The sequence below is a fragment of the Emydura macquarii genome, unplaced genomic scaffold, assembly GCF_026122565.2.
Source record: "Emydura macquarii macquarii isolate MOO-44397 ecotype Brisbane River unplaced genomic scaffold, CSIRO-AGI_Emac_v2 contig_1483, whole genome shotgun sequence".
In the NCBI taxonomy this organism is placed as follows: domain Eukaryota; kingdom Metazoa; phylum Chordata; order Testudines; family Chelidae; genus Emydura; species Emydura macquarii.
Window position 1 is genome coordinate 7,228,908 of NW_027131620.1, and position 20,408 is coordinate 7,249,315.

At 38.5% G+C, this 20,408-nt stretch overlaps 1 protein-coding gene across 1 annotated transcript in view; it reads left to right on the forward strand.

Annotated features, from left to right (window-relative positions):
• TAF4 (TATA-box binding protein associated factor 4) overlaps nt 1–20,408 on the forward strand; it is a 58,018-nt gene that overhangs the window by 21,068 nt on the left and 16,542 nt on the right. The window contains exons 3-12 of the mRNA XM_067554132.1: nt 3,246–3,412; nt 3,999–4,118; nt 6,114–6,233; nt 7,454–7,576; nt 8,507–8,596; nt 10,608–10,850; nt 13,552–13,699; nt 14,780–14,894; nt 17,096–17,265; nt 17,981–18,111. Coding sequence (XP_067410233.1) covers nt 3,246–3,412; nt 3,999–4,118; nt 6,114–6,233; nt 7,454–7,576; nt 8,507–8,596; nt 10,608–10,850; nt 13,552–13,699; nt 14,780–14,894; nt 17,096–17,265; nt 17,981–18,111 — 1,427 coding nt within the window. The remainder of the gene's footprint in view (nt 1–3,245; nt 3,413–3,998; nt 4,119–6,113; nt 6,234–7,453; nt 7,577–8,506; nt 8,597–10,607; nt 10,851–13,551; nt 13,700–14,779; nt 14,895–17,095; nt 17,266–17,980; nt 18,112–20,408) is intronic.

Here is a 20,408-nt window from a genome sequence, read left to right on the forward strand (position 1 = left end):
CAGGAAAGTTACAACCTGATTCATCTTAAAATATTTTTCTAGTCTTATGTTGACATAATGGCTATTGCTGCAATTTATTAATGTTACCATTAATAATTATTTATAGCACCATAGATGTATAGGATAGTTTACAATCCTGTAATAACCCAGATGCAAGGAGGCTTAATTTGTATCAATACCTCAGCATGTCTTTTTCCAGAGTAACTATCTACGAACTAGATAAACACATTAACTTTAGCCCAATAAAGTTATTTGAGTTACTTTAAAAAGACAGAGAACTCATACAAAAATGATATTAAAATAATTTATATTGTTACTTAAAGTCCTTAAAGATATGCAGTTAAAGATCAAGCTTTGAACAGCCAGATAGGATGGGATGTAATAGAGCAGGTAGTGCTTCTCCAGCGTCCAGGTTCAAAGTTTTAATTGCCAAATGTGAATTTCTATCCTTTTATACAAATTGCATCCTAAAATTTATTTTTGCCTCCATGATGCCAGAAGTCAAACTTCCTTGGTATGCATTCTATTGCGTGTTTGTAGTATGCTTCACAACTGTCAGTTTCAGGCAGTTAGTACAGTTATTCTATATAATGCATATGCATGTTCCAATTCTGCTTGTTGCTAGCTCTCAGAACAATGAATTATACTTAATGGGCTTGATCTTCAGGTGGACCAGAGCTCCATTTGGTGTCTTTCTGTCTCTCTCTCCCTTCTTTCACCCACCTGCAGTCTTGGGAGTGTGAAATTGAGGAGCCCTAAGGCTGTTTTGACTTAGGTTGCTAGTAGAGGTGTCCTAGGTACAGTTCCACCAGCCTAGGACCATAAAAGCGCAGCACACTCCAGCCATGCAACGAGCATGGCCCCGATGCTGAGGTGGGGCCTGAAACAAGTGGCATAGAGCTGGCTATGTTGGCCATGTGCTCTGGAGACTCCCCCATGCAAGAGGACTGTCCCCAACTGCCCCTTACGATTGTTTTTAACTCCCTTTGCAGTAGTGGGGCAGTGCCAAGAGAACCTATTCTAGGACGGAATCTATCTCACTGTTTCTCTTTTTTGGGAAGTTTATAACTTTATTAATTTTATACTTTTTGGATGAGGCAAACCATCTATGGAATTCAACTTTTAAGAACTTTAAGAATTTTAAGAACTAAGTCTTTCACATGCACATGCAAGGTAATGGCCTTTGTCACGGAAACAATTTATAGTTTCATCTGGTCTTATTGTTAGTAAAAATTAAATTTCATAATTTGTCACAAGACACTGCATTTGTCTTGAACGTGGCCCTTGGTGTGTGTATACAAGTATAGCAGGAGTTTATTTTTGGTTCTAATTTTATTACAAATGTATATTGAGTCAATGTTTCTTTCCAGAGCTGATTAGTGTAAGATGTGACAAAGAAATGGGTGAAATGGGGCCAGTTTTGTTTAACATCTTCATTAATGATCTGGAGGATGAAGTGGATTGCACCCTTAGCAAGTTTGCAGATGACACTAAGCTGGGGGAAGTGGTAGATACGCTGGCAGATAGGGATCGGATACAGAGTGACCTAGACAAACTAAAGGATTGTGCCAAAATAAATCTGGTGAGGATCAACAAGGACAAGTGCAGAGTCCTGCACATAGGATGGAAGACTCCCATGCACTGCTTCAGACTGGGGACTGACTGGCTATGCAGCAGTTTTGCAGAAAAGGACCTGGGGTTACAGTGGACAAAAAGCTGGATATAAGTCAACAGCGTGCACTTATTGCCAAGAAGGCTAATGGCATATTGGCCTGCATTAGTAGGAGCATTGCCAGCAGATTGAAGGAAGTGATTATTCCCCTCTATTCAGAATTGGTGATATTGTGTCCAGTTTTGGGCCCCCCAACTACAGGAAGGATGTCGACAAATTGGAGAGAGTCCAGCGGAGGGCAATGAAAATGATCAGGGGCTGGAGCACACTACGCTCCTTCTGTCGGCAGTGTGTGTCCTCACCAGGAGCACTTGCACTGATTTAACTGCCAGTGTGGGGCATGGTGGGGCACTGACAGCTGGAACAGTCTGAAAGACAGCAACAGGTGATATAAGCAAGGTAGTGTCTACACTGACCCAGCATCGACCTAACTACATCGACCTAAGAGCTACACCTTTTGCAGAGGTGGAGTTAAGTTGGTGTAGTGGGCATCTTACGTAGGTGGGTGCTATATTTTAGTGTACATGCTTAAAGTTAGGGCAACGTAAGCCGCCTTACGTCGATGTAACTTTGTAACATAGACAAGGCCTAAGACTCAGTTGTCTGGTCTTAACCACACCTCTATTTTTTGCTTGTGCAAATAAATGTAGGTGCAGTTTGTCACTTAAGCCAAAACTTTTAGAAATATTCAATGATTTTTTTGCCACCATTTTTGTGTCCCCAACTTGAGTCCTTGGGCTTCTTCAGAGGTGCTGAGGAACTACACCTCCCCCGTTGACCTGACTGCGGCACATAAAATTAATAAGCACTTGGGAAATGTTTTGGTTAGATGTCCTAGGCGCTGGTTACACAAACAAACCTAGCGACTAGCTTCTGAAATCTAACCCTGAGAGTCGTCTGGTTCCTCACAACTAACCAATTGGGTTAAGTATGTGGATATCCGACTGGACAGGGAATGACTGCCTCATTGCCCTCTCTATTTTATTTATCTTTTGGGGTGTAGTGCAGCAGAGTACCATCTGCTACAGATGCACTTGAGAGAGATTATGATTTTATAACCACTTTCATTACTAAATTTGTTATGGAAAATTAATTTAGAAGTTAGACAAATGTGTTACTGTTTCTGATGAAAACTCTTTTTTAAGCAAGGCTAATGGGAATCTTGTTTAATGGCAGGATTTTCTTTCAGTTGAAGCATTTCATAAAAAGTGAATACCTTAAAGTCAGAAAAGAATAAGATGTTTTCAGGATTACTAGTTTTAACAGCTTCACCATGTGGAATGTTGATGGTAGTGTATATTATGTGCATGTAATATTGTACATAGCTTGATAGACAGAAATGCTCTTTAGTTTTAATCAAGATTTTATGATGAGTGTTTGGACATTTAATCTCTCCCCAAAATTTTATAGATCAGTTTTGTGAGAATTCAGACTATTCATAGCTGGATATACATTTCAGTGCACATGCTAATTTCAAATGTGTTGGGCTTGTTTAGGAAACCTAGAGCTGCTCCCTTTTTGTTCTGTAGCCATTTGCATATGCAGAATTTCTTGACCTCTTTCTTTTTCACAGGCATGGTCCTTGTGCGTAGCGAAAACGGACAGTTACTGATGATCCCTCAGCAAGCCTTGGCGCAGATGCAGGCACAGGCACATGCCCAGTCCCAGCCTCAAAATACCATGGCTCCTCGTCCTGCAACACCTACCAGTGCACCGCCAGTACAGATATCAACAGTGCCGGTGAGTTTATTAATGTATGGAAGTAGGAAATTCATTTTCCTGAAATACTTGCCTGTGAATTTAGTCCTTAAGAAAGTGAGGGACTAATAGTACTGGCTTTAGGCAGTAATAGCTCAAGGCAGTGCTCTGCAAGCTTCACCTCCCAGCACTACCACAGCACCCCAACATTGTGTTACATTTTCGCTGTTCTTTACTGAAACGGATAGTCGCTTCAGTTGACTGGCAATAAATTTAAAACTGATTAAAAGAAATACTTTTAGACCAGGCATAGTTAACCTGTGGAGCTCATTGTTGTAATAAATCATTGAGGCCAAGAGCTTAATGTGATTTTTTTGTTGTTGTTGTTTCAAGGGTTAGATGTTTCTATGTATGAGACTACCCTGGCTACATTTAAAAGGGTTTAAAAAAAAATCCTATAGTCACGTTGTTCTATAATAGTCAATTATGAGGTTTCCTGCACCTTCCTCTGAAGCGTCTTGTACTGGCTGGTATTGGAGGCAGGGTACTGGACTAGATGAACCATTCCTTTGATCTTGTGTTGCAATTCTTATGTTCAAACTCTAACATCGTACGGATTCTTTTGCAGGCTCCTGGCACACCTATAATTGCACGGCAGGTGACACCAACTACTATAATCAAGCAAGTGTCTCAGGCTCAGACAACTGTACAGCCCACAACAACATTACAGCGTCCTCCCGTAGTGCAGGTGAGTTTATAGAAACCTACATATGAACAATGAAAATATGAATTGCTAAGATAACTTGAAAGCACATGCATGAAGCTTGGAGTAAAATACTGTTTGGGACTATCATCTCTGGGTGTAAGCGCTTAGTGTACACAGGACACTTTTTTCCACTCCCTAAAATGTCTGATAATCTTCAACAAAGTCAGATTTTGGACTTCAGCTACTAAAAGCAACATTCCTTTCAAAGTCAGCTTGCTTTTTGAAAGTCCTATGTGTGTTTAAAGTACCTCTTACATCCCCCCTGCCCCAAAAAAAAGGAGACACAAATTTCCCTTTGGATTTGAAGCACTCTTTGATGCTAGAGGACTATAGTCATTATTGTCTCTGCTTAAGCTTTTTAAAAGGTCCTGATTATAAACTTTCTCCTCCCCTGTAAATTCCTGTTTTATCCTCCCCATATCATTGCTTTTTCTCTCTCTTCCAGCTCTTTTGCTTTGGTTTATATATCCACAGGATTCAATATGCCTTAAGGAGGTCTTGTGCCTCCTCAACTTGAGAGACTCTGTCCCAATATACAGTTCTGACTAATGGGTGACCCAGACTTTCTGACCACATCACCAAGAAGTAGTATTGCATATAACACTCCATCCCTGATACCATCTGATTCCTACATCCTAACCCTCATTTTTTCATGTTTTCTTTCCCCTTTAAGCTGACAATGGATATGAGTCATTGAAGGGTTTTCTTAAATGTTTCCCTTCTTTTCACTGAGCACTAAGTGCACAGTTCTTGTTCTCCTTTAATCTAGCTTATACTGAGAGGGAAGACTATGCAGTGACCTTTTCAGATCTGAGCCTTCTTTTATGCAATAGCGCCTCCCTCATTTTCACTACTCTTGTGCTGCATGAGCAAATTCACTCTGTCTTTGTTGCCTTTTGGAGCGAACACATAATGGTTTTCACTTCACTCTTCTCTTTCCCTGAAAGTAGTGTAAATTGGGTAATCCTCTCCCTACTCTCTTCTTCCCCCAAAACCAATTGAACATTGTTTTGAAAAGTCTAGAGCGCCACCTTTTGTGCATGTTGTATAGTACAGGAGAGTAACTTTATAAATGGTCTGTTAATGCAAGTGCTGAGAACTACTCCTAATGTGCAGTTACTTTGTTGATGCAAAGGAATTGTCATCTGTAATTTAGGAATATATCTTAAAAACCGACAGGTAAGTAGTGTATATGAAAGAAGGGTCTAGTTATAATTTGAGTTCTTTAATTAAAGACATTATTTCTGCATTGTTTGGTTTTTTGGTTTTTGATTTTTTTACATGCTTGGAACTACTAAAGTGTTTGAAAGAGCCCTTTTCCCTCTTCTTCAGTGTTCTCCCTAAATTTCTGAATCAGGCTGAATGATTCTACCACTGCAGCTATTTCTTAAGAGAATGTTCAAATTAAAAATCATATTATACAAAATCTTGCATTTTTCTGCACATTAGAATCATTTTAGTCATATTCAATGCATCTTATATAATTTAAGGAAAAAAAATTACCCTCTCCAGCTTTTCACCAAAAGGCAATAGAAACAACTGACCTCTGAGAGCCAAGTCTGTACCCACTATGCTTAAATAAATCAGTAAATCTTTTCAGGAGGAATGGCATTTGAAGGAAACAGGAAAACAACTTTGGATGGCTATATAGTAGAAATATAGCACTAGCTTAACATTTTGAGATTTGAGCATGAAAACATACTCAATGTTTTATAATATCTTTTTATCCTGTAACCAAAACTCATGCATTCTTTAATCAGCTTTCAGTATTTTCATTTTCAATTTGTAGTGTGTTGTGCCATCTGGTGGTTCTTTCTTTGAACTGCAACAGATACCAGTTTGGGTTTTTTGTAGCAGCTGTGGAGGATGTTCCACTGTTGTTTGGTTTGGTTATTCCTTCTCCTTTGGTTATGTGGTACAAAATGACAGATTTTCACACACTCTAAATGGTTTAATTCATGTCTCTGTTCTCTACAGCCTCAGATTGTTCTGGGTGGCACTGCACAAACAACAGCATTAGGAACAGCAACAGCTGTACAGACTGGAACTCCTCAGAGGACGGTGCAAGGAGCAACAGCAACCTCCACTGCTGCCACAGTAAGATCATGGTCACCAGCTCACACTATACATATGTTTTAAATCCCGTGCTACTGTTCTCCTTATACATCTTGTTGTACATATGTGTAAGTAAACTAACGTTATCCAAGTGAGGAGCAAATCAGGGCACTGAGTTCCCATGAGTTATTGGTTTTGTAGAAAAAATATAATTTAGGATACATGTAAGGGAATTATAAGCTGAATTTTGACTGTAACAATAATCTTTTTTTGTAATATAGCATTTATACAAGACTCTTCTTTTTCAAAGCACTTTGACTGCCGTCTGGGACATGGGCAAATCACTTGTCTGTGATGATTTATTCAATATTGGAATAAGATTAGAACTCAAGAATTACTGGTTCAAGATATGTATCAAATATATTCAAGTGAGTGATGGCATAAGAGGCAAAATCAAGGTGGAGTGCCCTTTGTTCTGCAGGGAGATAATCATCAATACTACTTGCTTTTCACATTAAATACACTATCTAAGCATGAGGTTACATGCTTACAATCTTGACTTCCATTCCTCAAAAATATTCTGTGCACACCAACTTCAAACATCACTGTAAATTAGTATATTTTGATAACAAAAATATAAAATGTTTGGAGATGTGCAGCAAAGAAACATTCTGTTAATTTTATTATACACTTCACACTATATGGGATGTAAAATCTTAGCTAAAATTCTGTGTTGTGTTACAGCTGAAAGATAGAAAGGCTCAGACAACCTTGCGTGTCTCAGACCACAGCCATGTCTTAAGCCAAAGGAGTTCTTATTTAAAGATAGCAACCCATCATTTTAACTGGTCTGATGTGGAGATGTAGGATGTTCCTTCATTTTGGGCTTCCGTCTTTCTCCATATAACTTTGCCACATCTGCTAAAAGACACATGAAAGTATTGCCCTGGCCCTATGACAAGTAACCTTTTCAGAGTTTACAGCTTCTCTTTGTAAGCCACCGTTAGAGCACTCGACCACTTTTGAAGACCCTGCCTTTGAGAATAGTGCCTGTGTGGTACTTCCAGTTCCTGTTGCCCTGAAATATGAAAGTCCCCAAGTCCCTTTGAAACCAGTGCATCCCATGTGGCAGGACTTTTTTGTAGGAATAAAATATTTGCATTTGTTTTTAACTGTCAAGTAAAAGAGCATGTCTGGTAAATTTCCAACTGAAGAGGAACATCTTATTTCACTTCCCTAACTTTCTTTTCCCTCCCCAATAGGAAACTATGGAGAATGTGAAGAAATGCAAGAATTTTCTATCCACATTAATAAAACTGGCTTCATCTGGAAAGCAGTCTTCAGAGACTACGGCTAACGTGAAAGAACTAGTACAAAACTTGTTGGTAAGAAAAGCTCATTAAATCTGCTGATAGATCAAGAGATACTGGCTAAATTTAGCCACATAATTAAGTTTCGTGGAAAACAGGTTTAATAAAACCTAAGATAAATAGATCTTTTTTATATGGTTTTTCTCATGAATTAAAATTGAGATTTTTTTAAAGTAAACATTTTTCTGTAGTGTTTGCAGTGCAGATATCACACCATTATATTAGAATGTGCAACTGATTAGCCTAATGTCATTGTACGAGATGAGTGGAATGCAAAAAGAATGAGGGTATGAATGGTGAATATTTAAATTTAGATTTTTAAATTCTAAAAGTTCTACTGCTCTAAGGTGGTATTAATAAGTATAATTTTTAAATTGTTTCCTTAATCCTATTTTAAAGGCCAATTTAGTCTGCTGCACTTGATTATTAAAATTCACAATTTCTTATTTATAGATGTATTTTTGGACAATAACATTACATATCAATAGTAAAAAAAAGATGAAGTTTTTAGTATTTGTAGAGTGCCTGGCAAAATTGCATAGCTTATGACTTTTAAAACTGGATGTGCTTTTTCTGGAGAATATAACCTAAACTAAATTTGTAGACCAAAAGGAAAGTTGTGTTTTAGGATCTATTCGTAATATTAAAACTTTCAAGTAATGTTGCAATTCAGTTTCCACTCTCTAAATCAATCAGGGCTATGGAATTTTAGATCTTGCCTACTTTCATTAATTGTCTGAGACTGGTGTAAATCGTACTTCACTCGTAAATCACACGTCTACAAAATGTATATGACCATAATACTCTTGATAAATAAAGATAGCCAGGCATGAGGGAAATGACAACTTATCTTTAATACATTAGTGTGCTTTTTTAAATAGATGGAGGCCTTAATGTCCAAAGTTCATTTATTTAGTGAATTTGAATATCTATTTTGTTTCATAGGATGGAAAAATTGAAGCAGAAGATTTTACCAGTAGGCTGTACCGAGAACTTAATTCTTCACCTCAACCTTACCTTGTGCCTTTCCTGAAGGTAATTCATATGTCCCAGATCCTTTTATCATCTTTCACTACTTACTCATCTGTGGCAGTGAGCAGAAGCATATCAATAAGAAATATACTCTTCCAGAACAGTATGTATACATGTTTTAAATGTTACCTGATCACATTTTTAAAAAAATCTTTTAAAATACACAAATACATGTTTTGCTTCCCATTCTCCCAAGATGTTTTGTCCAGTGTTGTATTGATTGTACTAAATGATCACAAGTTCCACTTTAGTGGCTAAGTTAGTTTTGTGAGAAATCTGGAACATAAATATCGTTTTCAATGAGCAAAGGCTTTTACCTCTCCAAGTGAAAACCCTTCAAGCGATTAGCACCTTGCTTTGCAGCCCTGGCAGGTAGACCAAGGATTAAATGGCACGGAAACTGATGTGTATTCTTATTCCTAGAAGTGATCTCAGTGGAACAGGCTTGAAGCACTTTGATGGAACAGTATGGGGAAACTTGCATTGTTCGTGCCTCTGCCGTTATGTATTTTATGGATAAACAAGAACTTTTACCTGTGTTGCAGTTTTTCTGGGCCATATCCTACCCCAAGGTTTCTTGCTCTCCCTCTGGGTATCCCAGTCTCTTCTCTGTCTAGTCAGGGTCTCTCCCAGGCCTCCCTGCTCTGAGTTTTTTATCCTGCTCTGTCCCTCCTTCCATCTCTTTCTCCAGCTGCACTTTATTACTCTTAAACCTGTCTCCTTTTACACAGTAATCACTTGATTCCTCTTGGGTGGGGCCACTCTGTAATCCATTGGTTTAGCCGCTTATTCAGCCCTTGGGACAAGTCACCCTGTTATTCCAGAGATGGAGGTACCTTGCTATCACCTCCCCTTAGCATAGACGAGACTTTCTCATGCTGACTCCACCAACCTCTGGCAACACATGTTCCACCTTCCAGGCCTTGTTCTCTCTGTCTCTTCAGGTTAGCAATAGGCACGCACCATCTCCTGAGTCCTCTGAGCATCACTGTGCAGTGTTCAGCTCCTGTTCTGCTGAATACTCACAGAACTCTCAGATCCTCTTCTCTCAAAGGAATAGTACACACCAGCTTGCAAGATTCAACTCTGGAATTTATATTTATAATGGAAACAAGAATAAACTTATCAAAGAACAGAGATTTAAATGACAGTACGAATATTGGAAACAAATGGTTACATATAAAACAAAATCATAACACGCTTTTTACAACCTAAGTTTAACTCATAAGACAATTTCCAGTCTCCTACAAGATACCCCAAGTCTTTTTTCCAGCATTTTCAACCAGAATGGCTAAGATCGCCCCTTTCATCAGATCAAGCCTGCTGACAGCTTGTCTTCACTGATGGAAGTGTCTTTCTGCATGCTCAGATATAATACTAACTAGAATTGCCCTTTGATCTTCATCTGAAAAACAGGATTCCCCTACACCCCCTGTTTGTCTTCCTGTTAATTTCCTTCTGACGTCTCCGCAAGCTCTTCATTAGCATTTGATTCAGTATGCTAATAGACTTCCATTGTGAGAGATACAATGGTCCACCAAGGAGGTATGTCACCCACCTCCTGTCTGGAGAATTTTGTCTCAAGGTAGGCTACCATTGAATGGCCTGCATTTAACTTCAAGACCTAGAGAACATAATTTTCAGCATGTATACATAACTCCTCACATATTTTCTGTACCTACATGTTGCAAGGATTAAGATGACCAAAATGATACAGGCTTCTATTAGACCTCACATGACATTCTTTTGGTGAACCCTGGAGATCCTTGTACCCCTGTGTCTTCTACTAGTTGGCATCAAGAGGACCTTGGGTCATCATACTGTGTCTTAACTGTAAAACCAGACTGATCTTTTTAACCGCTTGAGATTAAATGCACTGATTCTCTTTTATCTTTTAAATAATAGCTATGTAATTCCTGTTGTACAGCTAATTTTTATACTCAGAAAAATTTTAACTTAACCAGAATTCACCATGGTTATGTGAAAGTAAGCTCTTTCCTTCTCTCTTCCTCAGCGGAGTTTACCTGCCTTGAGACAGTTAACCCCAGACTCGGCAGCTTTCATTCAGCAAAGTCAGCAGCAGCAGCCAACAACGCAAGCAACAACTGCGCTGACGGCAGTGATGCTGAGCAGCTCAGTTCAGCGCACGGCGGGGAAGGCCACTGCCACTGTAACAAATACTCTCCCGCAGCCTGTCATTAGTCTAACTCAGCCTACACAAGTTGGGGTTGGCAAACAAGGGCAACCTACACCACTGGTATGTAAACTGAAGTGCATCATCTATTACTGCACAGTTGGCCTTTGAAGTACAATGACTTTTCTTAAATTAACAGTTTAGCTCAGCCAATAACCTTTTGGTGAGCCTTTATAGAAGGTAACCGCTAAGAAGAAAATAATGTATTATTTTAAATACAGCAGTGGTTCAAGTTCTGCATCGCTTCCTAATTTTTAAAAATAAAAAATTGGCAAATTCTTTCAATCATTGCGTAGCCAGACCGTGAATTCTTAGAACTGTTTTAAACAAATATTGACCCAGATTTTAGGTGTGTGATCTGTGAATTATTTTCATATTTTATTTAAAGGGACACTGACCATATTTACTAGGATAAAATGATTTCTAGCTTACGAGAATAGAAGTGCATATCTGTTGTATGATCTTCACACCAACATGTAACAGCATGGAACAACTTGTGGAGCACTTGAGCCCATCTAGCCATAGAAACGTGAAGCTAATTATCTATAGGGGGTACCTTTTGCAGTGTTTCTTAAGATATGTGATTGAATTTTTAGAAGCTATCCTGTAGGTCAGTGGCAGCAGATTTGATATTTAACCAAACTCTTCAGAGATGGCCAGGGGAGACATCTTCCTCCTCCAACTTTTTCATTTGGTGGTGGTGATGCCTTTTGATTTAAAATCCACTTCGCTTTTTGTGGCTCAGGTTCTTTTTTGGGAAGGTAGAAGCTATGGCAACTCATCTTAACAAATAGGAACCTATCTCTTTCAGGTGTTTGTTTGAATACTAAAAGCATCTACTGCTGTCAACGAGCTACACTCAGAAAAAGAAAAGATTTGCTACTCCCAGAACCACCTGTAATAAATCCATATGGATCTACTAATATTTCCATAGACTAGTGGAAAATTAAAAAAAAATTATATGAAATGTCCAGTATAATGAGGACATAGAAATTCTATCTTTATCACCAAATATTTCTCAAAGGGTCCAAATTGTTGGTGTATTCTCAAAATTAGCAGTCCTGTATGGTATAGCTAAAGGCATATCATGAAATAACTCTTTAGAACCAGTCTGTGAATCAAATCCAAAAAGTCCACTCAACACTTCTCACTCCAGAGAAGGTTTTGGACTTTACAGTTACAGTTCATGCCTCAAACTTGAAAGATTCTTGAAGTGACTTTAACAGCTAGTATTCATTACAGGATTTTTGGAATGTATTGATTGATAGATGGCTTTCTCACTGCTCAACTAAGATTCCTAGGAGTCAGTTTGCAAAATTAGGGTATTGCACTTTGCTCAGAATCAGTATTTTCAGTAAATATGTCCCGCAACTAACGATCTCCCTCCAGCTCTGTTAGCTTGTAGTCCGGCCTTCCTTGCAGAAGAAGATGGTAAACTCTTAGTTCTAGAGTTCATCCAGAGGACTATGGATTTGTTGTGCAGGAGAAGAATTTTTGATCCTGCGATACCCTTCTCCATTTAAAAAAGTAGTTTTTCTCTGTTCAAGAAAAGTCTGACTTCAATGTCTGGCACTTGACATTTTCCAAGAGATTTCTTAAATTAAGTAATCCTCAGAATTGACAAGGAAGTAAATTTTACACACTGGAAAACTGAGGCATAGTGATGTTAAGTGACTTGCTAAAGGTAATAGCAAATTAGTGGTAGACTAGGTAAGACTTGGAAGTTCCTGACTAGTAGCCCTTCACTCAATACACTAAAAGGTTTTTGCTATTCAGAATTTTTAATAAAAAACATAAAGGGGAGTTGCTTGTAGCAATCCAGGTCAAAAATAAAGTTTTAGGATACCATCTTAAAAGAAATATTTAGTGGCAGATAAGTTTAATCTATTGACTAACGTATAAATTGGTGTGTTGACTTTCTATTAAGGCATTTGGAGCCTTAACAGGAGAGAATTCATAATCTATCATTTAGTCCTTAATACTTGTTATTGCTGGACTTACAAGCTGTCACACATGTCCAATAACTGACTAGACAGGAATATACAGGGGTAAAGCCAGCGTCTCAGAACTATGGGAGTTATGATTTTGTTTCTGGAAGGCATTTATAAACTGTCTTTGTGGCAGTTTGGTAGTAAAGGACTGCTGAAAACTGAAGAACTCTCTAGTTGAGACAAGAAAGCTCATTCATGCTAAATCACTTTCTTTAGTATAGCGTTCTACTGTAGCATCGAATCACAATTTGACAAATTGCAGTTAGCAGGTATGCTGAAAAGAAGCATCTTTTTAAACTTGTCTTCAATTCATTAATCCACCACTTTAAAGGCTTTCCCATTTATTTTTGAGAAGGAGACAGTGATTCTGAAAGGTAGACATGAATAATTGTGTTAGTCAGATTTTTATTTAAGGGTTAAATTTTCGGCTACCTTAACCCAAATCTGAACATGTACATGGAAATTTAGAGACTTTAGCTGATCGTTTGACCCTAAGTATCTTTTCAGAAGTTGGCTATTTGTGACTTTTGCCTATAGAGAAGAAATTTAAGATGCAGCAATTAGGCTATTAATTTTTCATGAAATAGGATATATATTTAAAGATAGTTTAAAAATAAATCCTTGATGATTGTATTGATTCTAATTTTTGCTTTTGCTCAAACATGTCTATTCACCAGTCTAGAGGACATGGTTTATCCATCTGATTTTAACATCTTGTATATTTTATTGTTCATTAAACAGGTTAACATTGTTTCCTCTCAACCTATTGGCAGGTTATCCAACAGTCTCAAAAAGCAGGGACATTGATAAGGCCTCCACAGGTAACGTTGACACAAACCCCCATGGTAGCATTGCGGCAACCACATAATCGTATTATGCTTACAGCGCCTCAGCAAATTCAACTGAACCAACTTCAGACAGGTAAGAAAAAGTTGTTTTGAGACTTTTGTTCTTTTAATACACTTCTAAAGCAGGATTGATCCTCTATTCAGGAATTAATATAGCTGTAAGATTTTACTTTACTAATATTAATAATAATACTTAGCTATTATGTAGCACTTTGCATCAGTAGATCTCAAAGGGCTTGTTCAATATCACAATCCCCATTTTAAAGCTAGGGATACTGAGACACACACAGGTGAAATAACTTGCCTAAGATCACCTGGTAGGCTAGTGTCAGAGTTGGGAATAGAACCCAGGACTTCTGAGTCCCAGTGCAATGCCCTGTCCAATAGGCCAGTGTTTTTCTACAACAGAATTGTGGACTGGCGCCCATCCCTGATATCTCCCTGACATAATTTAGGAAAGCAGCAAGCCAGTCCCTGGTATCAAAAAGATTGAGAAACATTGCAGTAGGCCACAGTGCTTGTACTGCTATACGTCTCATATCATTCAGAGCCAAATTCTTTCCTTAGATACGTGTGAATCTTCTATCAAGTTCAGAGGAAGCCGCTAGATAAATCCATTCAGTCAGAATTTGGCTGTTGCTTGTTAAAGCCTCGGTATAGTTAGAGAGAAAACTAGAAGTCAGCAAAGATCCTAGTTCCTAATTTTGCGTAGGCACTGTACTAACTTCATGTTGTCATAGCTGGTGGTTTGGCTTTTGATTCCAATACCTCTCAATCTTTATTTATTTATTTTTTTAAAGTATATTTTGTGTAAGCGCTGAACCTTTTCTTTACATAGAGAATTATTTGTAGTATAAATAGGACTCGTGGCAATGAAGTTTCTTGTGTGAGCCTCAGTTTAAATTCTCTGTAGCTGTACTGACACAACTCTATTAGTGCCTGGGGTGCAGGCAAGAATGATCGAGGAAGAAGAGTAATTAAAAATGTCACAAACATATTTTTTTTAGCACCGCTGCCACTTTTAAAAACAAGATCTTTGTGCCAAAGCTGACAATGACCCTATCCAAAAATAATTAATAAAATGTTGGCTAAAATATGAAACTCCACTACAAGTGATGTAGAGAATACAAATATTGACTTTATTTTCTTCCAGTACCTGTGGTAAAACCAACAGTATTACCAGGAAACAAAGCTCTTTCCACTGTCTCACCACAAACAGCTGCTGCTCAAAAGAATAAACTGAAAGAACCTGGGGGAGGTTCTTTTAGGTAAGGAACCAAAATCCTTGTTTGTACACACACAGCCTGATCCAAAACACATTGAAGCAATTGAGAGGCTTTCCATTGACTTCAGTGGGTGTTGGGTCAGAGCTATATAGATTTGCAGAAAAAAAAAAGATTGGGGAGGACTTTGTGTGCAGGTTTGTTTCTTATTTAAAGATTTTTTTCCCCTAAACTGTTGTTGATCTCTTAGCACTGGATCGTCTAGCATTCAACTGATACCAGATATCAACACTCTTTGCTTGGGCAGCAAATAGAAAGTGTTCCTCTCTTCCTGTCTACTATGCGCAGGCTTTCCATTCCACCTTGCTATGCTGAACTTCTACATCTGCCATCCAGCCTTTTCCATAAGTAGTGACCCTATTCTGTTGCTGTCTTGTGGTAGCAATGTATCTGGGCTTCTACCTTTCAAAATGTGAAAACATCAAGGATGATGGAAGAAACAACCAGGGAGAGAAGCCAGGCAGGACAAGGCTGTGAAAGCACACTCAGGGTTGTCGTTCGGAGCTGAATGACAGTTGGAGGGACAAAAAACCATTGCATGTTCTGTTTATTTTGTACCATGAAGCCAAATTTACAGGTGTGCTTTATTAACTGCAGTACTGTACATTTGCAGTGTTCTTGCAGTAAATGTAAAGTGTGTATTGTATATACTCATGGGAAAAGAGAGCTATGAATTTTGGCCCATTGCTAGATGTTTTGGAAGGTGCTGCTACACAGTGTCGCAGTTCAGGGCGACTACACCTGTATTTCCCCTCTATTGTTTACCGAGTGAACTCACTCTCGGGCTGCTGACTCCCTAGCTGCCACTTGTCTTGGGCAGAGATGTGCGCCTTTCCCTCTTGACTGGGGTTTTTCCCGGCTGCACAGTGCCCTGCCTACCCTGTGAATTCTGCAGCCAGTCAGACCGCCTAAGCATGCCTTCTTTCTTTCCCCCCCCCCTCCCCCCCACAGGCTAAAAACAGCATAATTGCCCATAGGTATAAGTTACCACATAGCTTTTCCTAAGCAAGCACATTTATTCTTAAAGTGAAAGCATTAAACATCTTAAAAACAATGATAGAATCTACATGCATGCTAATAAGTTTACTGGAGATCGCTCTCCAACTCCAGTAAGGGCTCTGCCAGGTGAACAGTCCTTCAGACCCCACCAATGGGCTTTTCTGTGGTTACAAGTTCATAACTGCCTTGGCTCAGAACAAGCATGCCCATGAATTTGTGAGTCATTCATAATTCATAGACAAGGCATAGCTTCAAAAGGCTGAGTTTTTGCATAACCAGGGAAGTTACATTTGCATTTACCTCCCCCTAAAGATTCCCTGGGAAACCCACCTCAGAAGTTCACGTTTGTTTCAAATAATCCTTTGAAACTCATAACACTTCCCCAGGTTTACATTAGTCAGGTCTGCTCCCTGGAGATGTTACATAAACGTTTGCATTTTTAATAAAATGAACTCCTGATATAATTGAACTTAATTTAGTAAGGTATAACTTAATAAGGTTTGTCCAGGACATTGCCATATCTGTCACAGAGGGGGTGTGGTTAATACAAGTGTGTGCACAAAGCTCTGAGCCCAGAATCAGCAACCCTAGCTTTAGGCATCCACAATTTCACACACTGAGTCCCCCTTAGATTAGTCAGGTTTTGCAAAGCTACAGGAGCTCAGTGGCTCTCAGGTTGCTAATGAATTTACAAAGCGCTTTAGATTCCTAATGGGTTATTTTTTAAAAGTTTTTTTTATATACTGATAAAAAAAAATTAAGCTATAACTAATACTGCATGATAGGGTTGTATATTTATACTGTGCTGTCACATGATCAGTTTCTCTTGTCCTTACTTTTCCCTACTAGCACCTATTTTCTGGGTTCCACTTTTTTTTCCAAACAGACATCTTCCCTATGATGTGTAATACTTATACGCATAGGCTAGGGATTGGGTGGATGGGGAGAGAATAATTCTGAAGGATATGTTAATTCTAAGTTTGATCCCATTAAGCAGCAAGAAAATTAAGTCTTCTAAAATTCTGATTTTATTTTGTTGGGAAGTAGATTTGATCGGGCTTAAGTACTGACAATTGAAGAGCTTTTAAGTCAGCCTCTTATGCAGCTGATTTGTAGAACTTATGTTATATACCATTGCATTGAGCAGCATATCTATACTTGCCCTAATGATTTTTTTTCTTCCCAAGGGATGATGATGACATTAATGATGTTGCCTCAATGGCTGGAGTCAACCTATCGGAAGAGAGCGCACGGATCCTGGCAACAAACTCTGAGTTAGTGGGCACTTTAACAAGATCCTGTAAAGACGAAACCTTCCTCCTTCCAGCATCTTTGCAAAGAAGGATACTAGAAATAGGTATGTTGACACTTGCTAGTTTAATTGTTATAAATACTAATTTCACTAGATCAGTTTCCTTAAAAATGGGTTTACAAATAATTAAGTATGCCAGAATAGTCTTATGCATTCTTATCTTCTGACATCCATTTGCAACTGCTAGACCCATGATGTTAGAAAAATAATAAATAGGTTTGAGAAGCTCCTAAAACTGTGGTTCTAGGATAGGTGTTGCTTGTTTTTATATCAAAATAAATATATCACTAAAGCTGATTGAAAACCTTTTGTTGAATTTTTTACACTATAAGCTAAAAAACAGCAAACAATGTTGTGAAAACTGGAAAAACATTTTTCCTAGCCGTATAGTAATTCACACTAATGGTGAGACCCATTGTAAATTACTTATTTCTGTAAATTTAGTGGGTAAATAGAGCAATGATACTACATCACAAAATTTGTTCATTAATTTTAATTATCTCCAATAATAATAATAGCAGCATACTGGTAAATGTTCTGCAGCATATTTCTTAATGATTATGAAAATTTAGTAATGTGAGACCTTCCCTACAGCATTTCATGTTAAATCTTGGCTGAGAAATACATAAAGCCCTCTATTTTTTGTTTGTGAATTTCTTAAAAATTTGTGAAGTTATGTTTAGCAAAAATCAGCTGTATTGTAAAATATGTCTTTGCAACTGAGTGGTACTAAAGGCTTCATTTTCAATTTTAACCACAGGTAAAAAACATGGAATAATGGAAATCCATCCTGATGTAGTTAGCTACGTCTCTCATGCAACACAACAAAGGTTACAAAACCTTGTAGAAAAAGTATCAGAGACTGCCCAACAAAAGAATATTTCTTATAAGGTAATTAATTTTAATTGTGCAAATGATAATATTCCACAAATTGAGCTTTCACCTCTTGGCATATGCTCTCAGATCTGATCATGGACTACACTGAAACTTGGGGCTGCTTGTAGGGAGCATTTCCAACCTCGAGAACAAGGGTGGGTCTAGACGAAAGCTGAGTAGTAGTATTTTTGAGTGCATGGTCTTGTCTGTTATAACAGCTTTTGTGGGAACTGGTATTGCTGGCAGCCACAAGTTGTGTGCTAAGATGGCATCTCCCGATACAGAAAGGGACAGAATGGAAGTAAATGAAAGACAGGAGAGAGGTTGCAGGGTGGTGGTATTGCAGATCAGCTTCCTTAGGCTTTCATGTTTTTTGAGGCCACTGCCTTGAGAATTTGAGGTTCTCTCTTTGCTGTATGCCGTTGATCATTTGAGTGGACAAGATAGAAATCTCTCCTTGGACTACAGAAATTTGTTACAGAAAGGTTACCTATTGCGGTTCCTTTTGCAGGAATCATATTTTTTTTTTTAGTGTACAAGAAGTTTAATTAGACCTGTCCTAATTTAGAAAAAATTAGTTTCAGCGTGTTCACTGTGTAGACACTGGTTAATGTACCTGTCCAAAACCAATCAAAAATACTTATTCCATGCAGTAGTGTTTCTATAAAATTTAAAAAGAATGTTCTGCACTAACTTTTTAAAAAAATAGTAGGTTTAAAATTAAACCTGTCAGATTTGAGATTTCCTTTTGAGAATAAATAAACTAGAGTAGTATGTGCACATAATGATATTTTCTTTCTTTTATAAAAAAAAGTTTATACATTTAAGATAATCAACAAAAGAGAATGAAGACACAAACAAGAAATGGGGATGGTTTTAAAGCAGCAAACTACAACTTTAAAAACTTAAGTAAACTGATGGGAGGAAACTGTCCCCCTTCACACCGTCAAGTATTAATAGGGCCCAGTGTGGGATTAACTGGCCTTAAGCATACAGCCACAAATAAAGGAGGGAAGCCTTCCCTCAGCCTAACCTCTTGTACCTGGACAGGATTCAGCAGCAAGGCTGAATCTCATAACATCTTCCCAACACAACAGAGAATTAGGGTACAGGTGAAGTGCTTTAATCTGTAGAAGATTTAAGACATCACTCCCACCCTGCAGGCTAACAAGGTCTATGCCAGCCATCTCCTGGTTCTCATGCTCAGGCTAACTCTAGGAACTAGCCTCCAGAACCCTCTTCTCCACACTGGATGCCAGTTGCATGTTGTAAAAATAGCTCAATTTATCAACCCCATGCCCCTCATTTTCAAATTATGATCCTTTATTCTTCCTATTCTAACCAGACAGGCCCCCAAGATGGACACTTTTTTCCAGGGGGAACAAACTTCTTCCTCTCTCCCCTTCATCCCTTTCCCCCTACTCTCCCCCCGCCCCCAACAAAAAAAAAATAAAGGAGTCTGGCCATACACACAGCAAACCTGGAAACCTAGCTTTCATCTACAACTTCCTGTTGGGCAAGGCAGATGGGGCAGCCTTCTGGGGCACTAAAAATTGCAGGCCTAGCCTGGAAGAGCTGTGATGGAGTCACTCTGTTCTCTTGCTTTATCCCATTTGGCCTATAAGTAACTAAGGGAGGTGGATATTCCTGTTTGTTCCCTCCCACCTCTACCCTACCCATGTGCTCCATGTGCATTCTGGGTGGGAAGGTGCTTAGAGGCTGAATGAGCATCATCTTTCTGCTAAGCAAGTGGTCATCCCCTGCTGGTCTAATCAACATCCTTCATCTTCTCACCACTGCGATGGGGTTGGGAGTGGAGATAGTCTCAATAGGACAATGGGACAAACTACCCAGGCAGGTTGTGGAAGCTCCTTCACTGGAGGTTTTGAAAAGGAGGCTGGATAGCCATTTGTCTTGGATAATTCGAACAACAAATCCTGCATCTTGGCAAAGCGTTAAACTAGATGACCCTTGCTGTCCCTTCTAACCCTATGATTCTATGATAAGAGGCTGACTGCTATCAGATAAATGTGAATTACAGATATGATTAATTCAAGAAGTGATAGAACACTGTGCCTCACAGACCGCAGCTTTAAAATAAAACCAAACAACTGTGATGCATGTTTGAAAGACCAAAGTTATGTGATATTACTTAAAAGTCAAACTCTGATGAGATCACGGAACAGGACAGAGAGCTTGTTTTGTTTTGTTTTAAATGAGTTTTAGACAGTTTAACTGGTTTAAAGATAAACTTGGTGTTTTGAAAAGGACTAAGTGAGCATTTGAGCTTAAAAGCATGTGAACTTATTTAA